Consider the following 24193-nt stretch of genomic DNA (forward strand, 5'->3'; position numbering starts at 1 on the left):
CAATCTACTCCCCAATCTGCATACTCTACGTACGAAATGTGAAATACGAAATCATTTCTTCAGATCTTTCAATTTTCTTTGGTGGGGATTTCTCATGGCCAAAGCAATCGCGTATCGATTCTCTCGCACACCATTAATAATGATCCACTGATCCAGTTATTCTCCCCCTCTTACCCAGATGATCCCCTCTATCATTTTCATAATGAGGAAAACAGAAAATGCATCACAAAATTAGACATTGACACCTTTTTCTCATGCGGAAGATCCATTGAGGTTTTTTCCCCCACAGATTCCAAATTCCGATTCCGATTCCGATTCGTGTTTTTCTGCTTTTTGGAACCGTAAAAACGGCGCATAAAAATTATTTCACGCTACGGCTACACGGAATCGAGGGCCCCCAAAAAAAGAAAAACAAAAACAAAATTATGATTAATGTTGAAAACATAAATTGGATTTGATTTCTGTTTGTTTGCTGCCCTGCTGCTGCTGTCGCTGTCGCTGCTGCCTTCTCGGGGCCTCCGTTGTGTCGTTTTTTTCAGTTTCTTCGGTGTTTGGTGTTTTTTTTTGCGCTAGGTAGCCGATGCCGCCGCCTGTTCATTAGCACAGACTAATCATTGGAGCCACAAGAGAGTCAGAGTCTGTTGCTGTTGCTGCGGCTGCTGCCCCACGGCAGCGTGCGGCATTGGAAAAGTGGAGAGGGAGAGGCAGGGCTGCCCAAAGGTGGCAATCAACATGAATGAATGAATGAATGGTCCACGGAATGGGCTCTCGATCTGTGAATGAGCCGCAGATTCAGAGACAGAGAGTCTGAATGGAGGAGAGGCTGCAGAGCTCTCGAGTAGGGTTCGAGTTTCGTTTCGTTTTTGGTTTTTCTTTTTGTTTTTGTTGCTTTTGTTCGCCTTTCCTTCTTTCTTTCTTGGGCGGAAGTGTAATTGCATGCTGGGATTGGGATTGGGATTGGCCCGGATTCGGAGTGAAGACTGGGGCTGGTCCTCCCCGTCTTACCAAATCAATCTGAATGGCAGACGCGACGGTGGCGGTGGCGGTGGCGGTGGCGGCGCCTTTGCGCAGCCTCAAATTAGCCCCGAAAGTAGGTAAGCGAGAGAGGGAAAACGGAAGCGCATTACGACGTAATGTGATCGCGCAGACATGAATGGTGGTGCCACGCCCCTCCTCAGATCACAGTCACAGTCCTTGAAAAATCATAGATTCCATGATCAATTAAGCAGAAGGTAATGTATCTTTCAATTGGAATCTCTTTTTGTGTTAGTCAGTGTTAAAATATGAAGCTGCTCCTTGACTTTTTGCTGCACATATCCTCCTGTAGTCAGTCACGCTCTCTGTTCTTGGAAGGACTGCTTTACCTTCTGTCGAACACCCTTTCCCTGTGTGCGTCAAAGCACTGCCTTACCTACATTATAACATGCCCTTCGTATAAATCCAATGGTAGAGCTGCATGTCGGTAGCACGTAGAGATGTCCCCTCTCCCCGCCTTATCGCACCGAGGACATCAGTAACAAAAACAGAAGCGAAGGAGAAGTCGGAGGAGGAGCAGACAAAGAGGGTAAATGTTCCCCGCATACCGCACGTTCCTTATCAGCCAGACATCGGCGGGCAGAGTGACAACAACAAGCAGAGATGAAGGAGGAGTCATAAACAACGACGACAGCAATCAGAGCGCTTTTGCGTCTGCGCAAGAGACACACAGCCAGACAGACAGAGAGTGAGAGAGAGAGAGAGAGAGTGAGAGAAAAAGAATGACAGGACAGCAGTGGCGGGGCAGAGAGGCAGAGACAGTGAGCGAGACAGACAGGAAGTGAGCTATTTGCACTCCCAAATCCCAAAACAAGTCATAATTTTCGACAATGGGCCGCAACGCTCTGTTACGTGGAATTTTAGTTCGGTTCTGTTCTTCTCCGCTTCTTTTGTCTCTTTGATAAAGTGGCTCGCTCGTCTCCGTGTCAGTCTACGCCGCTCCGAAAGACATTTAATAAGCGACAATTTAGCGCTGAAGTTTGACATTGACACAGGTAGAGGAGGAGCCGCGACACAGCCACAGACACACGGAAAGACAGACGGAATGGCTTAGGTAGGACTCTGGACAAGTGTTCACAGAACTGTGAAGAAACCAGAGAGTGAGAGAGAGGGACAGAGGGAAGGGAAGGTGAAAATGGAAATGAAAATGGGAAATTTCATTGTGCGTGCGGATGTTCTGCTCGTATCTGAGAATCTGAGGATAGGTCAAGTCTTTGAAGGCAATTCGAAACGGTTCATTCCGGATCAGCAGTCTGAATGGGATTTCCGAAATAGAAATACCGATAATCTCGGAATATTGGTTCATAATGTACTCTAATCTTAGCTGGCAACTAGAGTAGAGAACAAGGACTCATCAGATTTCGTTGAGGGAAGTATTATATGAATTCTCAGGAAATTTCAATTGAATTATGATCTAGAGATCTGGCCGTAAAAAGTTCTTCGGTTAATCAATACTTCTTTGATCTCTCTATAAACACACACACACACACCTGTTTGAGGCAGTTTTTAATTAAAAGTCCACAGATGGGGGGCTCCGGTACGGTATGCGGTACCCACTGGTGCCTAGGGGACGCCTGGGGGCCAGATGATGTATTAATTTCCCACAAGCACTGTGAAAATATTGAATAATCGAAGAATCGAATGCCTTGATTTCCGACTAACTAACCAACTAAGCATTCAATTCTACTTATCGAATCGACATAGGAGACAGAGGAGAGAGATGTGGACCCAGGCCCAGCACGTAGCTGTCAGCGATGGAGAGATCGGTAGATGTGTTGTTATTGTTTTTGTTGGGCGGTGGGGGGGCCCGCCAGCTGTGAATGGGGCTCGGTTCAGAACATTTGTGAACTCAATTAAAATAGCAGACGATCGGTATGTCTGTCCCTCTGTCTATATGTCTGTCTGGCTCTGTGTCCCACTGTACCTCTAACTTCGCACACGAGGGTCGGGTCGAGCTCTCAGTCCCAATGCAAATTCTAAAACCGAGATTCCAATTCCGATTCGATCTGTAGAGATCCCCTCCCTCTCTCTTTTTGGACTGCTCTGCTGCTCTCTTTGTGGAGTCTTCGAGTCTTCCGTGGTAATTAAACCTGCGTGGAAACAGGAAAAAAAACGAAACGAAATGAGACCCCAACGAAACACACATACCAGAGACTGGCTTACAGCGTTGAGAGGGGTGGTGCGCACGGTGGGAGGGGGGCGACTCCAGTGAGCCAGAGAACTGCGAATGAATAGACAGACATTCCTCTGCTCGTGTACCATCGTATCCAACCATTCCACCATTCCACCGTGGGGCAATTAGAAAATGAGTTCGAACGAACGTTCCAAGCTCTCGCGCCGAATGGAGTGGTGAGTGGGAGCGGGGCAGAGCGGATTGAAGGGAAGAGTCGCGCCAAGTCATAGATCAACGTTCATGATAAGCAGCATTTGCCAGATCTAAAAAAAAACGAGAAGGGACGTGTGAGACGCTTCTTACGCGTCACAACTTTTATACCCGGCACTCAATCTGCACCTTAGCGGTGTTTTGTCAAATTTAAAATATTTTCTTCATCTGTCATCTACATCTACAACACTTCTCACACCAACACGCTCCTTTAGCTCGCCGCTCTTCCCTAGACCCACACACTGCAGACTCGCGCCAGAGGCAGCGGGACGGTAGAGACAGAGGCCGAGTGAAGCAGAAGAAGAGTGTGAATGAGAGAATGTGAAAAGAACAACAAAAGCTGAGGGACAGGGTGGGTTTAGCCACTGCAAATTAATTTCTTCATTCTGGCTATAATAATGATCCAATCGGATCCCAATTTGGAGATCTGAATGTTTTCTTTTATCTTCAAAATTGTTGATTTGGGAGGTTTTCGCCCTTTTGCGAGGGCGGAAGGGGGCGTGGCTCATTTTTTAAATACACGTGTAACAGTGTGAGCATACAGTCTGGATGCAAAATTTGGTGGTACTAGCTCTTATAGTCTCTGAGTACTAGGCGCTCATCAGGACGGACGGACAGACAGACATGGCTCAATCGACTCGGCTATTGATGCTGATCAAGAATATATTTACCTTATGGGTTCGGAAACGTTTCCTTCTGTGTGTTACAAACATTCACTTTGTGCACAAATACAATATACCCTATTTACTCTTCGAGTACCGGGTATAATAAAGAAAGAAACCCGCAAAGAAATTCGCACATTGGATACCCTATTGATATCCATTTTTGTAGTATCAATTTTCTTCTACAAAATTATTTGCTCCACTGCTAAATGACACTGCTCGTAAATGAATTTAAAAGCACAAAAATGGACTTACTCATTGTAAATCTCAAATACTCTTTGGAAGCGTATCCATAGCTCTGTGTGACTGTGGTCAGGCTAGGGAAAGAAAGGCGTAAATCTCCGTCTGTGGTGCTCTGTTTTCTTTGCTTTCGTTTGAGTTTTTGTTTTGTTTTTTGAAAGTTTTGCAGTGCTGCTGCTGCCTCCAAAGAAGTGATTAGCCGCAGAGCAACGAGGGAGAGATACGAATATGTTTGCAAATATCTTAAACGTAACTGTAGCTGGAACGGGACATACACATGCATTAGAGCCTGGGCTGAAACTTTTGCACCCGACTCGCATGCGAAACGGTAAATGCATCGGACCTTCATCCTCATCTGCGTTTCGATGGGTTCCCTTCCAAGGCTTCCCGGCTTCTATTTCTTCATGCTGGTTAATGTATATTGGTTCTCCCGCTCTTCGATCTCCTTTTGCTGCTCAATTGGCGGCTCAATTTGCTCACTCAAGCAAAACGCAGCTGATCGTATGGAAGGCGGTTTGGGGAGGCTCCATTAATTTGGCATCTGCCATGGGACACGGCAGACTATGTGCAATGAACCGTTGGATGAGCTTTAGTTTGGGTCCCGCAACCCCTTCGACTTCTTCTTCCATTACCTTACCGCAACCATTTTCCAGCCATCGCTGCTACGACAAAAACTGTATTGTGCTATCGCCGTGTTACCGCCGCTGTGTTGCACGTTCATTCATCGTCAGCCCTGAGTGTCGGAGGCGGGGCAGGGGAGGGCCAGCCGCTAGCGGTTCAGGCTTAAACGGATTTCATTCATAAATAGACGCCGCACAAAGTTCAACCGAAAGAAGAGACTTGTGGAATGAGGAGTACAAAAGAGACCGAACAGAGCAGAGAGCTGCGACGTCGCATTGGCTCTATTACGCCCACACGAGCAGAGGTAAAGGCAGCAACAGAGATGCAGGAGCAGCAGGCAGAGGAACAGATAGACATACATATGTATGTACAATGTACATAGGTAAAGGTATGCTCTGCAGCAAGAGCAGAGATGCAGCAACAAAGAAGAGAGCCAGAGAGCATCGCTACCTGCCGGCGACGAGATTGAGAATGCGACGGGCAACATTTTAACTGCTTTATTATGGAACAGTGATCGAGTGGGGTCGAAGGGGTGAGAGGGGTGAAGTGAAAGGCATCGCAGAAGAGTGGAGTGGAGCAGAGCAGCTTCGAAGCTGAAGCTGAAGTCAAAAAGTGTCTGCACCGCTGCATCCGCATTGCATCCGCATTTGCATGACCACATAAAGAGAGTGGGTGACGAAAAGAGAGAGGCAGACAGTCACGTTTGTCTTTCGGTTTGTCTTTTTTTTCGGCTTCTTCTTCGTTCCTGACCAAGGTGCATTTTCGACATGGTAAGTCACAGAAATTGCTGTGAAGTTTTTCATACTCTTGACCAACTCCTGCTTACTACTTGGGTCAAATAAAAACGTAACTCGTCGGCTTAGTTGAGCGTTGCCTGGAAAAGCAACACCCTATTTGGAATACACCTTGGGTTCACCTTGAAGCAGCGCATACCAAAGAGAAGCATGGTTTTCGTGGAGGGGAGGTGAACAGTATTCTCATTGATTGTGAGTTCCCCCTCTATATATCACTTTTCCAACATTTTGTTTGTGTGTGTGTGTGTTTCTCTGGAAATCCGAGAAATAGAATCCACTGCATTCCAAGGCAACGCTTACTGCGAGCCAGCCACCCGACATTCGCCCTCACAGATTAAATTATTTGGTGGCCCTTCGGCCATACCTGATCCACCGCCGCTGGTACCTCCACTCTGTCCCCTCTCTCTCTCGTCCACTTCCATCTGACGGCATCTGCTAATTGTTTCCGACTTTTGACTGAGTCTCCTCTCTCTCACAAATTCCAAGTCTCTCTTTTGGTCACTGTTCAAGGGCAAACATTGGAAGAGCAATTAAAATGTGGATTTCTGCTTGGATTACGAGCTTTAATTCCGATTCCTTGCGGAATGCATAAAGTTTTCAAGCTTTGGAATGTCAAATTTCGAACCAGTTTAAAGCGGAACCCCATCCTTCCCGCCCCTGAAGAATATTTGTTTGTACTTGAAATTTGTGTGTTGTATGTATGTGTTCTCTTTCTGACTTTTGTTACGTGATAAAACCTCTGTCCCTCCATCTGTCCCTGCCGTCCATTGATTCGGGTCCGCTGATAAGGGGTCCCTGCCCCACGGTATGGGATGTTTGTACATATTGGCGTCGGTGGGGGGGTGTTGTGGCACGTACGTCCGGGGCAAGTAAATAAATGAAGCAAATAAAAACAGAAATTAAATTCGGGTTTATTGCATTTCATGAGAAAGGCAAACTAAGGAGAACAAATAATAGAACACAGAGAGCCCAAGAATTGAGATGGAGGTGGAAGAACAGTAAACGATCCCGCGTTTCTAGTGGAATGAAATCTCGAGAATTCGACAATGTTTTTGGGGGGGGAATCATTCAATCATTCAATCATTCAATCAAACCAGCAATTTGGGGCAACCCATCATCCCCACGCATCACTGAGCACCCCTACTGTGCCTTCCCAACTTCTTGTTTCAATTAAATGCCAAAAAATAAATGCCAATTAATTAAAAGCCCATAACGGTTACGGCCCCTTCCCACCACTGCCACCGACTCTGCTCTTTCCACTACCGCTGTCTGCCGCTGCGTCCGCATCGCCGTCGCGACGAGTTGATCTAAATTACAAATTTGTCGTCCCAAAATAGATAATATGATCTAATAAAACCGAAAGAGCGCGCCGCACGACCATAAAAACCAAAAAGAAAGACGAGCTTCGTGCGAGACCGAAGCTTTGGGTACCCTCGGAAGAACAATATCATGAATACATGATAGATTTTCGAAAGGTATTTTTCATTACAATTGGAATACGATTGGAATGAAATTCTTTCATATTTTTAATGGGAACCATTCGCAATATCAACAGATATTCGATTCTGTTCCACTGCACAGAGAACGATATAAATATGTACAGGCGGCACGCCACTGTCGCCGCAGGTGAGTGCAAGAGAGAGGGTGACCAGGTGTGGGGGAGGGGCGTGCGAAAAGCACTTAAAAAAGCGGAAAACACAAATGGACCTCATATGAATGATAGAAGTGTAACCTCTTTGCAGTCTCTCTCTCACTCCCACTCGCACTTCTTCTCCTGCTGCCATACCATTCCCCGTACCTTTCCGTTCGTGTTTATTTCTGTCTGCCACGCCCCATTGCGCCAACGTGTTTGAATTTCTGCATCAATTGCACTTTTCATGGGAAAACCAGCAATGAGATGCCACTACGAGTGGCAGGAAATCTTCATTTTATTCCATTTTATACTTCATTCGAGTGGCGTGCACTGAGCACTCCACACTCCTCGCAACAGATTGATACTGCAACTTACTAGCGGACATTGTTGCATGTGTAATTGTTTATGTGTTTTGGCAGTGCTGCCCTCCCGCCCAAGAAGCGGTCGACGCGTGCTTAATTGCATAATTAATTTGTACATACAATATTTCATATTTTTCCAGGGGGTAATACGACTGTAGTTCATTGCCGTACACCCTAACCTAGAGTGTTCTGTAGATTAGGGATGAAGCGATCTCATACGATATTCGAGCACATTCCTCAACTACCAATTTAGCCACAGGCTAAACGGCTAAAGGGTATCCAAGCTTTCATACTATCTCTGATTTTTTTGGCACTCATCGCTGTCCACGGTCCGCCGCTCCTATTGAGTTGTTATCTATGTATCTCTCTCTCTGTCTCTCTGTCTCTTTATCTCTTTGTCTCTGATGCACTGATGACGAAACTGTCGCTCAGAATTCAGCAAAACGAGCTGGGATTACAGGCGCGCCAAAGCGTCGCTGTCTTCAGGGGAAGACGAAGGAGGAAGGGCATAAGAAAATACTCGAACCTTGCTGAATTTATGCATTCAAAGAGTGTTGCAGCGAGTGGTGTATGAGGGAGATTGGGAGAGTGGGAGAGACGAGTGAGTGGGAGAGTGGCCGAATGGAAGAGGGAGAGGCAACGTAATGCACAAAATGCACTCTGGTAATGAAAATGTAAGACGACACCGTTGTATGTTCTACAAATCCACGCCAGTTTTCCAAGCGAATTGAGTGGGCAGAGTGTTCGGTTCTTGCCTCCGGTTTCACACACGATCATACCCTGCCAGGAGGAGGTACATACATATGTACATAAGTTAGTGCTTGTATGCAGAACTCATCGATAATGATATCACAAAACGTTTCGACTAGAGTTTATAACGGCCAAAGTTCTCTCTCTCTCTCTCTCGCATTGTAAGAGCATCCATCATTCGTTTCTCTTTCTAAGCTCTTTCTCTTCTCTTGTACTGTGCCCCAACAGTGAACACCAACAGTGTGCACCCCAAAATAATACAAAGAAAACGTGTGTGTATGTGTGTCGGATATTAAATTGTATTCGTGATGTTCTTTTTTATTTCTTAAAATTTTACAATCATACGAATATATTTCTTGTTCTTTTGACACCAACGACTATTTATTCATAATTAAAATTAATGAACATATTAAGGCGGGTTTGTGGGGCGTGGACGGCCGATCGACGGAGGTGGAGCGAGGGAGGACGGGTGGGCCAGTCGGAGGCCAAGAGGCAGGTTTGACCATTGTCTGGAGGCCCGCAGGTAATCGAAGAACTTGGCTCGCGTTTTAAATTACCAAAAAAAAAACCCACAATAAAAGCGAATCCAACAACAGAAGAGAAGCGAAAATGGTGACGCAAATTGAGCAGTCAAACTAAAAAAAAAAACACACAAAGAGAGACAAATCAGATGAAAAGGTTTAAAGTGGGAAGGGAAAGAAGGATAGAAGCAGTGCAAAGCCACTCTGTAAAAGAAAATACAAGTTTATATAAATATTTACACGAAAAGCTTCACGGACTAGAAGAAATAGGAAGCGTTTTGGGAGGGATGTATTTTCATTTTATATAAAGTTCTAGAAAAGAGGGCTTCAGCTAAAGTTCGGGCAAGGAAAAAGTGATGGAGAGAGGAAGTAGAAAACGCTCAAGGAGAAGATATTTTAGAAAGCAAATCAAACTAAAATCTCGAGTTAAACCGGCGACGCATTTTGCCATGTCCTGGAAAGATCCACTCAAATAATTTGTTTCTGCTTCTTCTTTCTCCTTTTTTCTCCCTCTTTCTTTGATCAAAATTGAATGCAATAACCAAATGTGGGCCAATTGTGTGGATGCCACCCGGCAAGCGGCAAGCAGAAGCAGAGAAAGAGGCGGAGGCGGAGGCGTCGCCAACGCCAACGTCAATGTTTTGTGGCCGCATGCCAAAACAGCAACAAATGCAGCAACAAAATACGACCAAAATTAACATGTGTGGTAGGGGGGATTGGAGGGGAGTGCCACCGCCACAAGGTGTGTGCTGCATCGCTGCTGCTGTTCCGCGCTGCCTTTTGGGCGTTTTTTTTTGTCGTGCGAAAAAACGTTACAGAAAGAAAGAAAACAAAAAAAAGACAGATCCCCATTAGGGATTCGGAGCTTTTGATACCCTTCTAAGAAGAAATATATTTAAATAAAATACACTTGTCTTCCGTCACTGTACACTTAGCGAATCGGAATGTCGGATTGGATTGGATGGATTCTGCCGGAAAAGAATATATGCATGTATAAACCTGTCGACCATATTGATTCGGATAATGATGAGTCGCAAGGCTTTCGATCTTTAATAATACCTTCTGCAAAGAGTATACCTATGAAAAAACGAGCTCATAATTTTGGATACGTTTGCCCCACATGCACTCGTCGTTTGCATTGGTGGGAGTGGTGGGGAGGAGTATATGTGGGGAGAGGTGAGTGAGGCAGAGACGGTGTGTGGTACGGTGTGTCTGGGGCATTTTGCATTTCCTGTTTGCCGCCAAATTAGTGGATATTTCGGTTGATGGATCTCATATTAATTTTCACAATTTGTCCCCCAAGACACACTTGTGGGTCGGGAGAGGGGGTACAAGGGGCAAGGCCCACAAGAGGGGAAAATTCAACTCATTATTGAGAATGGGAAAAGCTAGTAGTGTGGGATGAGGTTAATCTCTTGACCATTAAGGCGCCCACATGATTACCAGCCCTGAAAGAAGTTAAGGAAAGGGCTTGAATGTTGGAAAAGTAATAGAGGACAAGACAGAGAGGAGATTAGAGTAAGAGAAAGAGAGAGAGAGAGGGACGCCCCAGCATCATAGAGAGGCCGAAGGTGACATGGAAATGGAAAAGCACCATCCGACCCCACCTCTCAAAAACATAAATAGTATCTTAATGATGGAGGAGGGCGGCCAGGCCCCAAGAAGCTGACGAATGTTTATGATAAATGGATGGCAAGGTGGAAAAACTGTACTTAAGAAGTGTGGAATGTGGTACAGTAGGAGGAGGAAGAGGAAGTGGTGGAGAACATTACGCAGAAAATTCAAAAGAAACGCAACACGAACTGAAATGCCAAAATCCGTAAGACAACACACAGAAATGTCCAGTGAGGGGGGAGGGGAACACATAGGTGGACAAAGAAGAATTTCAAATTATGGCAAACGCATAATAAAAGTAGTGAGAGGAAGGGAGGCAGATGGAGGGAGACCAACAAACAGACAGAACAAAACGAGAAGGGACGTATGAGACGCTTCTTACGCGGCACAACTTTTATACCCGGCACTCAGTACTACATCTGCACCTTAGCGGTGTTTTGTCAAATTTTAAATTTTTTCTTCAGCTGTCATCTGCATCTACAACACTACTCACGCCAACCGCTCCTTTAGCTCGCCAAATATAAGCTGCGGGACGGGGTGGGGTAAAAGAGGCAGAGGCAGTGGCAGAGGGACGGCAGGGGCAGAGACCGACTGAAGAAGAAGCAGATTGTGAATGAGAGAATGTGAAAAGAACAACAAAAGCTGGGGGACAGGGTGGGTTTAGCCACTGCAAATTAATTTCTTCATTCTGGCTATAATAATGATCCAATCCGATTCCAATATGGTGATCTGATAGAAATGGCCATTCCCTACGGAATGTTTTCTTGTATCTTCAAAATTGTTGATTTGGGAGGTTTTCGCCCTTTTGCGGGGGCGGAAAGGGGCGTGGCTCACTTTTTAAATACACGTGTAACAGTGTGAGCAACCAGAAGTCTGGATGCAAAATTGATTGATGCTGATCAAGAATATATATACCTTATGGGGTCGGAAACGTGTTCTTCTGTGTGTTACATACTTTGTGCACAAATACAATATACCCTATTTACTTCTCGAGTACCGGGTATAAAAAGGGACATGGGAGACAGAGTCGGAGAGGCAGACGATAACATGGACAAAATTTAATGCAATGAAAAACAAATAAATTGCGATGAAAAAAGGCAACAAAACCAAACAAAGACAATGACAAAGACAAAGACACAGCGGATAGCAATCGCCAAACATGGTGGGCACCCTCCTCTCTCTGTCACTGTCCAAAGCAGAGAGTCTCGAAGCCGCAGATACCCTAGAAACTAACATGGTCAATGCCTGCGAAGGGATATATTCTACGCAGTGCAGATAAAAGTTTCTTATGGCGTCTCGATGGATATGAGTGGATATTTTTTCCATGGATCGGCTCTGTGAATAATTTTGCATGCGAAAAACATCTTGAAAATTCAGTGAAAACGTGTAGGGTAATGCTCTCCTTTCCCTCTGCCACAGGGTATTGCAAGACCAAGTATTTGAAAAATGTATAAAAGGCATGCAAATGAAAGCCCATCGAAAATGGATAACGGGCATGGCTGAAGGAGGGGATGGCGCGAAAGTGGATAATGGATACTACGCCAGTGCAGCAGAAGTTGCCAAAGGAATGCAAGAGAGCGGGACAGAGCAGACACAGAGAGAACACTGAGGGATGAGAGCGCAAATTGAACGATATTCAAAACTGGACTCGGCTTCAAGCCTCGGTCTCGGCCTCGACTTCCCTCCTTCCTCTTTCTCTCTCGTACTCCTTTATTTGAATCGGGCGACGCATAAATTTTGGACCATGCTTCTTCTCCGCCTTACCACCCTGTTCGTGGCTCGCCCCTCATTTATTTATTTCTTTGCTTTTGATATACGGTACGAGGTATCCCGTAGAGAGGACAAGAAGCAGGGTACATGTGCGACGTGAAGAGACATGTGACAGGACAAAGGAATGGATAAGGATTCTGATCTTGGCAACTACAATTATAGTGTGAAGATCATATAAAAAACCCGAATAGAGATTCGACTTTTACAATATGTTTTTGCCTGCTTAGTTTCTTTTATATTCAAAGACCCTCGTATTACATAGCAGCGTATCTCATAGTCGATGCTCATTGGAAGTTTTTCTTTTTTGTTGCATTTTGCATTTGGTTCGAATTGCGCGTGGCTGCTGTCGATGTGGAGGCAGCAGATGCAGATGTGGCAGTGGCTCTGTGGCTTTCACCCGTGGAATGCGAGCAGCAGGAAAATTAGCTCAGTTGTCGTTTGCTGCAGGGCTGCTGCTGCTGCTGCTGCTGCTGCTAATAATAATACGAGTAACAGCAGCACCAGCAGCAGCAGAAGTTGCATGCCACAAGCATTAATTATGACAAAAGTAAGAGGCGGCATTGGTAGCATCAGCATCAGCACGTTGCCCGTTGCCCGTTGCACAGCTGTGAGAAAAGAAGCGACTTGAGAACGAACGCCTCTCCCGGGCATCGGGGAGGCCCCACACACCCACACCCACACCCACACATAAACGCCGCGGCTAGAAAAAGCTTTGCTGTCACTTTATGTTGCCACCGGGCGAGTGTGCCTGCCCCTGCCACTTCCACTGCTGTTGTGCCCCTGCTATTGCTATTTCTAATTTGCTGACCGACAAAACGGCGACATACAAAAAACAAAAACCAAACAGACACAAGACACAAGACACACAGAGAGACTACCGAGTGAGTCATCCTTAAATAGCGGATTTGGTCACCAACTGGCTGCCTGCCACAACGCCATATCCAAGATCGTACCTGATTTTGAGTGTGTGTTACATGTGGCTCGATTAACCAGTGTCCAGCCATTCAGCCTATTCAGCACCGAATACGATATGCGATAGGCAGCGACACATTCCGGGAATATATTTTTATGCTGCCACAGCATTGGGAGGATCTCTGTTAGATCTTTGAGGGTTTTGATCACCCACGTTGCACTTCAACTCTATTTTTTGCTAACTTTTGCTTTAATTTCTTGGAATTCTGGCTGAAAGTTGTACCATCTCTTACTATCTTTAGATAGTTTTTATCAAAGCTTGAAGAAAGATCGCTCGCTTTCTTCCAGTGTGGCTTAGCAGTTTGGCTGGCACTCTCTAAGGTCATGAAATATATGGAATATATTTTTATTGTAAATCCCTCGTTCCTTAATGATCATTATGGCGCCTGTCACTGCCATAATATTCGACAATAGATCTCAAAAATCATTCGACCTCCCATGAAAATGTTCTTTTATTTCGTTTTGCTTAGCTTTTTCGTTCTTTTTTTCTCACTTTGGCTTTTGTGGGGCAAAATTGGAAAATATTTATGAAAAATGACAACTGTCACTCACACAAACAAGCGTACACATGGATGGAACGGACTTTTCCTTGTATCTGAGATGGGGTGGCGCTCGTTTTATTTTTATTGTGTTTTTTTTTGTTTTGTTTTTTTGGGGCCCTGTTCGACTTGGCGACATTTCAAAAATTCTTGGAAAAATTATGACCCAACAACTGCAAGGCGTTTTCCGGGGCGTTTCCTAACGGGAAGAAGGTGTCTGTGTTTGGGTGGGATAAGTGGAAAAAGTGGGGAAAAGCTTCACAGAAAAGTGGGTGAGAACCAAATAAAGACTCGAAAGCATTGTTGCAAATGTGAAGCAGTAGCAGTAAAAGGTTCCTTTGGCTTCGATCTTTTGTGTTTAACTTCCTCTTGATTTCTCTATTTATTTTCTTGTTTCCTGTTTCGTTTCCTCGCTCAGTTTAATATTATCTTTATATTGCGTATCCGCATATTTATGGCATTATCTGTTGTCTGTTCCGGATCTGTTCCGCCTTAGTTTTTATGTCTTTTTAAATGGACAGCAAAACACGAAAGGGGAGTTCTCGGCCCTCAGATTTAGCCCACAAGTATTACCGTGGTATATGGGTATTAGGGGTATCGTGGTCAAAGAATTATGATTGATTCCGCACAAATCCTATAATTCCCATAATTAGCTTACGAACTTATAATCTCTTGAGACATTTTTATGGTGTTTTATTTGAAATGTGGGTTTTATCGTAAAGTAAACAGCGAAATGAATATTTTTTGTTAGATAAACAAAAATCATTGCGTTGGAACTTTATTATACACATAATAAACGTTTAAACTAAACTTTATTATTCCTTAATATATTTTTCACTTTCTTCCACACCTTCTGCCGGAGAACGGGGAGTATTCTTTGTACATTTTTCCCACACACTTTCCTGAGTAACCCTACCCTTTTGCTCTCTTCTCTGCCTCTTTCTCTCTCGTACATACATATACATATCTCTCTTTTTTTTGTATTATATTTTGACTTTTATTTTTAGCCCTCGATATTTATTTTGCGCCTGTCGTCTGGAGCTTTTTTTTGGTGCCACTTTAGGTCTCAATTATTTTGAAATTCATTAAAAGTGTCATCTATTTTCAATAACTTAGGGGGCATGCCACTAGATATTCCTTTTGATTTCTGACTATTTCTTTGTCTCTTTTTTCTTTCAGTGAAATGCATTTTTAAAGGGGAATCACGAGACAGGCGCAGAGACCTTCCCAGCAGAGAGCGCGAAAGGGATAGTGTGAAGGGGCAACAAAATAAAGAGTGACAAGGAGAGCTGCAGCAGCAGCAGCAGCAACAGACAAAAGGTAAGTAAACTGTTAATCGTTAATCCTGGTATCCAGAACCCCAGCGAGGCGCCCACGCAACAGAGGTCCACCTCCTTCTCCCTCCTCCTTCCATGAGAATGGCAGTGGGGGCGTGGGCGTGTGGATCCATGAATCCCATGGTCTTGGAGTAGTTGGACTCAGGATTCCCGCACCCATAAACATAACCATAAGCCATCTACTCCGCACACAATCCACAAGCTCCATACAAACAAATCGTTTTTTGGGGCCCACGCACTCTCCAGATCCGAGACGCCGACGACGACGACGACTCCTATACGATATCCATTCCATTCCCTTTTCCAGAACAGAACTGAACAGAACGAACCCCAGAACAGACACAAGACAGCAACAGAAAAGAGAAACAGGTGGGGCAGCATCATCATCATCATCATCATCATCATCATCATGATCATTGTTTCAGTTTTCAGAGGAGTCTTCAGAGTCTCCAGAAAATCCTGCTGGCTCTTCGTGGAATGCAGATTTCGAACTCGTTTACATGCGAGTCGTTTCATCCACCTTTGTCCACCTCATCTCTCTGTGTGCCACATCGCCCTGGCGCCTTTCCAAGCCCCTCCCCACCCAACTATTCCAAGAAGAAGGAGAAGGAGCAGGAGGGGAGACCCCTTAGATGCGGACCTGATTTTGGCCCCCCTTAGCCCGTACTTGGAGAACGATCGCTTTCTGAAGGTATCCCTATGTGTCTCCGAATGAATGTTGTTCAGGTGCAAAAGATGTTTCCGAATTGTTGAGTATCTCTCCGACTGAATGCTAAAAGTCTAAAAATGTTTCCGAATGATTTGCAAGTGTTCCCGATTGGAGAGCCAAGTGTAAAATATGTTTCGGAGTGGATGTCCCAGTGCTAAAGACGACTCCGAAAGAATTTCCAAGTGTAAAATATGTTTCGGAGTGGATGTCCCCAGTGCTAAAGACGACTCCGAATGGATGTTCAACCATAAGATATGGATTCGATTAGGAATTTCTGGATTTAAGTCCCCATATGGAGCCCATGGTGGTAGCCTTCCAGCGCTCCTGCTTCTCCCGCTCTCTCTCTTTTTTTGTCTGTCTCTCTGTCTATCTATTTCTGTGTGCTAGGTGTGTGTGTGTGTGTGCTCGAGTGCTTTGGCATCTTGTTTTGGGCTCTGGTTCCGGTCGCGGGGCTCAGAAGAAGATTTCAGCTGCTGCCTCTGATGCTGCGGCAAAACAGGTTCCATTCCCAAAGAATTTTCGCCATCTTCGTGTGTGTGTCTGTACAGTGAAGACCAAGAAGAACAGACAGCAGGAGGAATCGTTTCCGATTGCAATCCAAAATAAAAGACCAACTTCATTCCATCCTTGCCTAGTTTTCCATTCAGAAATTACGCTTAGAGACAAAAACCTTTTGCACGTTCCTCTCTTTTATTTGGTTCGCTGTAGTTATCTTTCACTATCCCCCAACGTTGTGTTGATTGGGGAGGATGGGTGGTTGAGGGGTCTATACATAGTTCGTGATTTTTCTATTGCTCCTTTTCTGCCAGCAAACTATTGCTGCTGCTGCTGCTGCTGAATCTTTAATGATCATAATAATGATGGAGGATGAGGCATAGGAATGGGTACGATGATAATGATGAACCTTCATTCTTTCTTCTGTTCCCCAGGTTTTATTGAACTCTCTTCTGCTGTGTGCTCTCAGTTCTCAGTTCTCAGTTCTCTCAGTTCTTGGCTCTCGTCTCGCGATTCTGTGTGTAAGTACAACTTGTAGCAGGTTTTACGTGTTTTACAAGCTGTTAACTGCCGCTGCTAATGGCCAAAAAGCAGTCGCCCAGTCGAAAGAGGAAGTAGAAGTAAATCCCTGAGAAAGATGAACCAACAACAGAGAACACACCACACACTTCCCTCCCCACATATAGAGATGGTCGTTGGTAGATGTTGGATGTGGTATTCCAACCACTATCTAGGCGCTGTCGTTACGCCTCGCATTTATTTAATTAACTTCACACAGAAAGAGGCTTCGCTGTCCCTTCATTCAAATTCAATTGTGGCGCCGCACCGCCTCCCATTTCAGTCTTTTCGGCATCGTCTTTCGGCTCTACGCTCTCTTCTAATTCTTTTTATGCTAATTCCCAACAACAACAAAATATACGAATGAACAAACAAAATACTCACACACACACAGTGGGACACACAAAACTTTTTCTCGATGTATTTATTTGCCATCAAATGAATGTTTTTTTGTTGTATATTTCTTAGTTTGATTAATAACTCGGTTTGGTCACACATTTCGTATGTCTAAGCCATGCCATGAATGATCCACGAATAACATGAATACGTCGCCAAATGAGTGAACAACAACAACAACAAACAACAACAAAAATAAAAGGGGGAGTGAACAAATGTGTGTGTTCATGCCTCTGTTTTTAATCGAATTAACTTTGTAAAGCAACAAACAAACAACCAATTAATGTGCTGTTGCTGCAACACAATAGAGCTGGACAGAGGCATGAGGCATGTGGCATGAGGCATAAAGCCAAGATCATATTCCATATTTGGCCAAAACGGTGAATAAATGTTGCAGCATCTGCTTGCTGCTTGCTGCTTGCTGCCTGCTGGCAACATGTTGCCACAGTACAGTGGAAAAAACACGAATCGAGACCAGCCTGAAATATGTTCGAGAAAGTAGTTCAGTTAACCGATTTTTTCGTTGCATATCAATTGGAAATATTACAGAAGGAGTAACAGTCGAACAGCAACATTTCTTTTGTCATCCAATAAGAGTTTACCATTGCACATTCTTTGTGCCACATACCACAGATAGTGCCACAGTTTTGGCAACTGTTTTGCCTGCCTGCTGTGACGTCAGCTCTTTGAATTCTGACAGCGCCATTACCATTCGCTCCTCCCAATGACTTAAATGCAAATACCGACCTAGGGGCGCTGCTGCATGTTCCTCCATAAACATTTATGCTTTAGGCACTCATAACCACAAACCATTCAAACCATCATCTATGAACGACTTCAAGCCATACAACTCATAGAATCAATCAAGGGGTATTACATTTGCGATACTTTGCCATTTTCTGTTGATTTTTCTTTGATGAAGGAGTACCTTAAGCCCCTCGACTGTCCCTCCAATGGCTTATGCTGCTGCTGCTGTTGTTGGGCCCAGGAATGCGCATTAATTTTGCAACACACGCAACAGCAACAGCAACAGCAACAGCAACAGCAACGGGGCAGGGCAACAACAAGAGCAACATGGTTGGTGCATGGGGCAGAAACCTGCGTCAATTTCGCGCTTTACTTTTGTTGTCAGATGTTTTAAATCAGCGCGTCCCCGGTCCGTCCGTCCAATATGTCTCTCGAGCGGGTTTTGAGCTCTGGGGTCTTGGGTCTGGCAGCTCGGGGATCGGTCTGGGGGTCTGGGGGTCTGGGCTGGGCGCTGTGTAGGCAGTCCGGTTTGCTCCTTGCGTTAACAAGTGGAGCCGCAGCCAGAACCACAGCCACAGCCACAGCCACAACTGAGGCACCAACCAGCCAACCAACCAACCAACCAATGTCTGTGTTGTCTGTGGCAACATCGAACGCGGCGGCAGCTGCACGCGCCTCGCGGACCCCAATAATGACTATCAAATGGGAGCCGCGTTGCGCGATTTATGTGCGTCAAGAGGCTGTTGGAGTATGGAGGACAGGACTGCGTGGAGCAGGCTCTGTCTGCCACAAGGGGGGTTGGGTGGGGTGCAGATGTGGTAAGGGGCAGGAATGAAGAGGATACTCTCGTACCTAACGACTGGGGCGGCCGTTTTCTTGGAATTCCGCGCGCGCTTTTGTGTTGTGGCATCGTTTAAATTTCAAATCGAGACCCAAACTGTCGCTCGGCTCCAACTTGTTCTTGCAACCTGGAACCTGGATCCCTGAATGCACTCCTCCTGGCTCTGCTCTGCTCTGCTGTGTGGCAGGGGCAGTGGCAGTGGCAGTGGAAGGGGCAGGAGCTGAGGCAGCAGCTCATAATAATGACACGCCATTAACAATCTGCTGGTGGGGACGTCGACGGCGACGGCGACGAGTCCTTGGCAGTCCAGTTTAAATGGCACATTGCTGGGGCAACCGACTGCTTCCGTTGCCACGCCCCACTGTCCAGTCACCAGTCACCAGTCACCGGCTGCTGCTGTTGCAGGTACAGTAGGGCCCAAGATATGCCATATGTCTGAGGGTTTTTTTAAGGGCTCTGCTCTGGCCCATGGCACTGGCCATGGCATTCCACGCGTCTGTCAAATATTTGCACAGATGCGAGAGAGTCAGTTGGTAATGGAGTCATCCATCAGCTATATGCACGGGCAGGGGCAAGGGAAGATTCGATGCAGATTCCTATTATCAGAGGAAGGTTTTTTAAGAAACGAATCACACAATTCAGACATGCATCAAAATCGTTTGCTGCTAAGCTGCGCTGTAAGAGAGAATCTAAAATTGAAGCTCCCATTCTGTGCTGTGCCCCATTCAATTCAGTTCGTTCCTTTTATATAATTTCAGAGTCGTGGAAGGCAGAGCCATGGCTCGTCTGGTAACCCTCAGCCTGGCCCTGAGCCTCATCCTCAGCCTGGCTCTTAGTAGCAGCACCTCCTCCTCATCGTCACCCACAACGCTGGGTGTGTATATCGAACGGGCACCCGAATCGGCGGTGGCACCCAAGGGCGATGAGGTGGTGTTCGAGTGTGAGATGAACCTGAAGCCGGATCGCCTAGAGTGGCGCTTCCGGGAGAATGGCTCCGTGGCCTACCGCTATCTGCGGCCCAGCGGCGGCTACAATGTGACGAACAGCAACGAGGAGCGCACCTGGAAGCTGAGGATCTACGTGAGTCCCCAGACAGTGGGCGACTACCAGTGTGTCGCCTGGTACGGCCCAGGGGCGCTGGCCTCCACGCCCGCTCGGCTCACCCTAGTCTCCATATCGATCGACAACCCCAATGGCTACAGCCGCGCCCATGCGGTACGCTGGAGCGTGGCGCCGCGCAATTGTGTTCTCATTCGATGCGGCACTGTTACCTCCAGTCCGCCGGCCATCTGGAGCTTCTACCGGAACGGGCAGAAGCTGCCACAGACGGAGATGCTGATTTCGGGCGCTGGCGGGGCCCTGGTCCTGAGCTCCGTGGGTGCCAAGGATGCGGGCAACTACACGTGCGCGGCCACCAATGCCATCACGGGTGTGGAGGTGCGCCTGCCGCAGGTCATTGACCTTCGGGTGGACTACACAGACCGCACGCAGCCCTACTTCCTGCAGCAGCCGGCGAGCCAATTGCAGGCGCGTCCCGGCGAGACCATCGTCCTGGAGTGCCCCGGCGTGGGCTCTCCCCGGCCAGAGGCCGTCTGGAGCAGTCCCAATCTGCCGAGCATCAACCACAATCGCAGTCGAGTGCTCGCCTACGGTCTGCAGATCACCGACGTGCGGCCAGAGGATCAGGGCTCCTATGTGTGCCGCCTGGACAACGGCATAGCGCCTGTGCGCGTGCACATGATCAAGCTGCAGGTGCTGGAGCGTCCCAGCATACTGCGCGGCCCAGCGGCCACGCTTACCACCGAGGGCGATTCCCTGACTCTCGAGTGCTCGGCCACGGGCAATCCCCAGCCGGAGATCTACTGGCTGCTCAACGGCGAGGATGCGAGCAGCGACAACGAGACGCTGGCCGAGAACCGCAGCCTGCTCATCCATCACGTGCAGAAGCGGCATGCCGGGGTGGTGCAGTGCTTTGCCAGGAATACCCTGGGAGAGGTAAGCAGCAGAGCGAGCAGCCACACTCCCTCCAAGACACTCTCTAATCCCCATGCTCTCCCTCCTCCACCACACAGATCAGCGAGGGGAATATGCTGCGTGTGACTCCGCTGCAGATCAGCGGCGAGGATTACCAGACACTGGGCAATGTGCCGATGCGTTCTTCGCACGATTCGTCCAATGGCGGATCTTCATCTGGTTCGGGCTCAGGCTCTGGCTCCTCATCGTCCTCTGGTGGTGGATCCCGCAACAAGGGCAAGCGAAAGTACAATCGTTTGGGTAAGTAAATGATTGATTGATTGGATTTGTTGCATCGTGGATTGCGAATGGCCACGCCCATTCTGTATTTTTCATGTGTGCGATAGATCATTGCGCTGTACATTCAAGTGATGGCTGCTTAATCGATAATTATCGATAGTTGGCTGGCCAGACGGTCGATTGTCGCTGGCCAGCCCCCTTCCCAACCCCCTTTCAAAAATTCCTCTTAACTACTAGCGGGACATTTAGACGAACAAATAGTAAAAACTTACAGACTAGAAACCCCCGATAAAACGATCCATATACTCCTCATCGTACTCCTCGTCCTCGTCCTCATCCTCGTGCTCGTGCTCATGCGGGTAATCCTCCTCATCCTCATCGTCCATGCTCTGTTCTTCGCGCTCTTCCTCTGTAGCTGCTACTCCCACGTTGGCATCCCCCAGAAGATCATCTCATGAGCTGCTGGTCTTGCGCAGCTGCTCCTCCTCCTTCTGCAGAATGCGTATCTTCATCTTGAGCTCCTCGACGCGCAGCCGGTGCACTTCCCGCATATACTTGAGCTCATCCTGGGCCTTGTTCAGCTCGATGCGCTTCTTTTCGGTGGTCAATTGCTGCTCCTTGCACCGCAGCTCAGCCTCCCGCACCTTGAAGAAGTTCATTCGCTCCTCGTAGCCATCCCCAGCCGTCGATCCACCAGTCCCGACGCCGCAACTCGATCCATTGCGGCCGGGACTGCCTGCATTGGGTATCGTGGCGGTTGCCACAGGCACTGCCGTGGCCGCCGTCACCGTGGGCATGGCGCTGAATGTAAAGGTGGGCGTACCGCCAGTCAGCTGCATCTTCACAGCCGCCTGCTGCTGCTGCTGTTGCTGCTGTTGTTGCGCCTGCTGTTGCTGCTGCTGCTGAACGACAACGGCTGCCGCCTGCTGCTGCTGCTGGTGATGCACTGCAACCGCCAAATGCTGCTGCTGGGCGGCCGCCATCTGCTGGGCCTGTGCCAACTGCTGGGCCTGTGCCTGGGCCTGGGCCTGCGCCTGAGCCTGTTGCTGCTGCTGGGCCTGGTACTGGGCGAGCGTGATCTGCTGGGGCTTGATCTCGCTGATGATCTGCTGGTTGTAGCCACCAGCCGTGATGGTGGCCATGGTATGCTGTTGCGCCTGCGTGGGTATCGTATGGATCTGTGTGGCTGCAAAACAGAGAGCAGAAGGGAGCATCTATAGTATATGTTAGGAGCATGCCGATCGGCAGTCTGTGGTTCTACCTGTCGCTTCTGAGGGATGCTTGATCTGCAGTATAATCTCCTCGCGCGGTCGCGCCGTCTTAAAGTGCAGCAAATCGTTGAGGGTGAGCTTCTCCGCACTGATCTGATCCACATTGATCTGGTGGGTGTTGAGCATATTGGCATTGACGGCAGCCACCGCCGCCGCTGCGACACTTTGCATCTTTTGCATTTCGACGGCTGCCGTCTGTTGCTGCTGTGCCTGTGCTTGGGCCTGAGCCTCCGCCTCGGCCTGTGCGTGCGCTTGCTGCTGCTGCTGCTGCACCTCTATGGGATCCTCCTCGATGTCATCGCTGACATCGTTGGCGTCCATTTCGATTTCATCGAATGTGTCGCCCTGCGCATTGGGCTCCGATTCATCGGGGCTGATGACGAAATCGGGTTCCACCTTGACCGCGACAGTGCGCTGTTGTTTGGCCACTCGGCCGCTGCCAGAGCCACCTCCACCGCCGCCGCCGCCACCTCCACTATAAGCGGAGGAGCTCTCGCGATACGGATACTGTTTGCGGAGCCTAAAAGAGAAAGAGCGATCGATTCGGATTAGTCTTAGAGAAGAATTTACTTCACCCAAGGGAGAGGGTGACCCACCTCGAGTTGAGCCAGAATTTCTGGATCTGCTTGATGTTTCGCATGGCACTGACATGCGGATGAGAATTGAAGTCGCGTACGATCTTGTCCCAGGTCTCGCGGACGGAGTACTTGTTGCGTTGTTTCTTTCTGTGCTTGATGTCGATGACATCCTCATGGAGGTGGAAGAGCGAGTAGAGGACCTCCTTCTCCTCGGGTGTGAAGCGCGGCGTGAGGGGTAGATGTGTTTTATTCGAGCCACCGTTTCCGCCCGATGCGTTGGTGCTGCCGCCATTGTCACCGGCAGAGCTGCCGCCGCCGTTCGCTGAACCCCCACCCCCTCCTGCGGCACCGTCCACCGCTGCAGACATTCCACTTCTTCTTCCCGCCGTTTGTTTTGAGTGGGTTGGCGTCCGACGTCTCGATTTCGGTTTCGGTCTCCGATTCAGACTCGGACTCGGACTCGGTTTCCGAGTTCGACTCTCGCTCGAAAATCAATTGCACTCGTTTTCCTTATACACACGAAAAATGCTCACACGCACACACACACACACACAGGTGGCAGCGCTGTGTGGCTGCTGAGTGTCTATTTGTGAGTCGTTTTTTCACTCGTCTTTCGACCGTCTTTGCACTGTTTCGATGTTGCTATTGCACTTAATATATCTACACTTCATCGTACGATGTACGCTAATTAGCTAAAGACAAATCACATTACAGATTGGGGCGGCGCGCATCGCTTCAATTTATTGCATGCGAATTTTTCCCCCGAATTTCCGCGCAATTGTTGTCGAACGGACTTGCAGACGATTTTATCCAGTGTGACCGCTGACTTATCGATAAAATATACCGCATGACCCTCGAAAATATACCGAAAGATACCTTCTTAATTTCAAAATATACCGTATATATACCGAATCTTATATTATTTTGCTCGAATTTCATATTCTATGTAATTTAAACAGCTAATTAGAAACCTCAAAACTTAAGTAAGAATGAAATGTAAGGAGTCGGATTGAAATGTTACGCCATTTTAAGAATTCTGGCTTTTCACCCGGTAGTATGGCCCTTTGAATACCTTGTTTCATTAATAAATGCTGAAATTCCGTTTCCAAGAT

The 24193-nt window shown here is 47.3% G+C and overlaps 2 protein-coding genes across 3 annotated transcripts in view; one reads left to right on the forward strand and one right to left on the reverse strand.

The window, feature by feature from the left end:
* LOC117590755 (interference hedgehog) overlaps positions 1-24193 on the forward strand; it is a 30568-nt gene that overhangs the window by 2784 nt on the left and 3591 nt on the right. For both annotated transcript variants that reach the window (XM_034283692.1, XM_034283693.1), the window contains exons 2-4: positions 15076-15216; positions 19738-20974; positions 21052-21253. In XM_034283692.1, coding sequence (XP_034139583.1) covers positions 19757-20974; positions 21052-21253 — 1420 coding nt within the window. In that variant the 5' untranslated portion in view covers positions 15076-15216; positions 19738-19756. The remainder of the gene's footprint in view (positions 1-15075; positions 15217-19737; positions 20975-21051; positions 21254-24193) is intronic.
* LOC117590758 (regulatory protein zeste) lies at positions 21274-23903 on the reverse strand. Its single transcript, XM_034283697.1, has 4 exons — positions 23522-23903; positions 23100-23490; positions 22494-23023; positions 21274-22418 (listed from the first exon to the last, which is right to left on the reverse strand). The coding sequence occupies exons 2-4, from the start codon at positions 23447-23449 to the stop codon at positions 21685-21687; spliced, it is 1614 nt and encodes a 537-aa protein (XP_034139588.1). The 5' UTR covers positions 23450-23490; positions 23522-23903; the 3' UTR covers positions 21274-21684.

Source organism: Drosophila guanche, unplaced genomic scaffold, assembly GCF_900245975.1.
Source record: "Drosophila guanche unplaced genomic scaffold, DGUA_6, whole genome shotgun sequence".
Taxonomy (NCBI): domain Eukaryota; kingdom Metazoa; phylum Arthropoda; class Insecta; order Diptera; family Drosophilidae; genus Drosophila; species Drosophila guanche.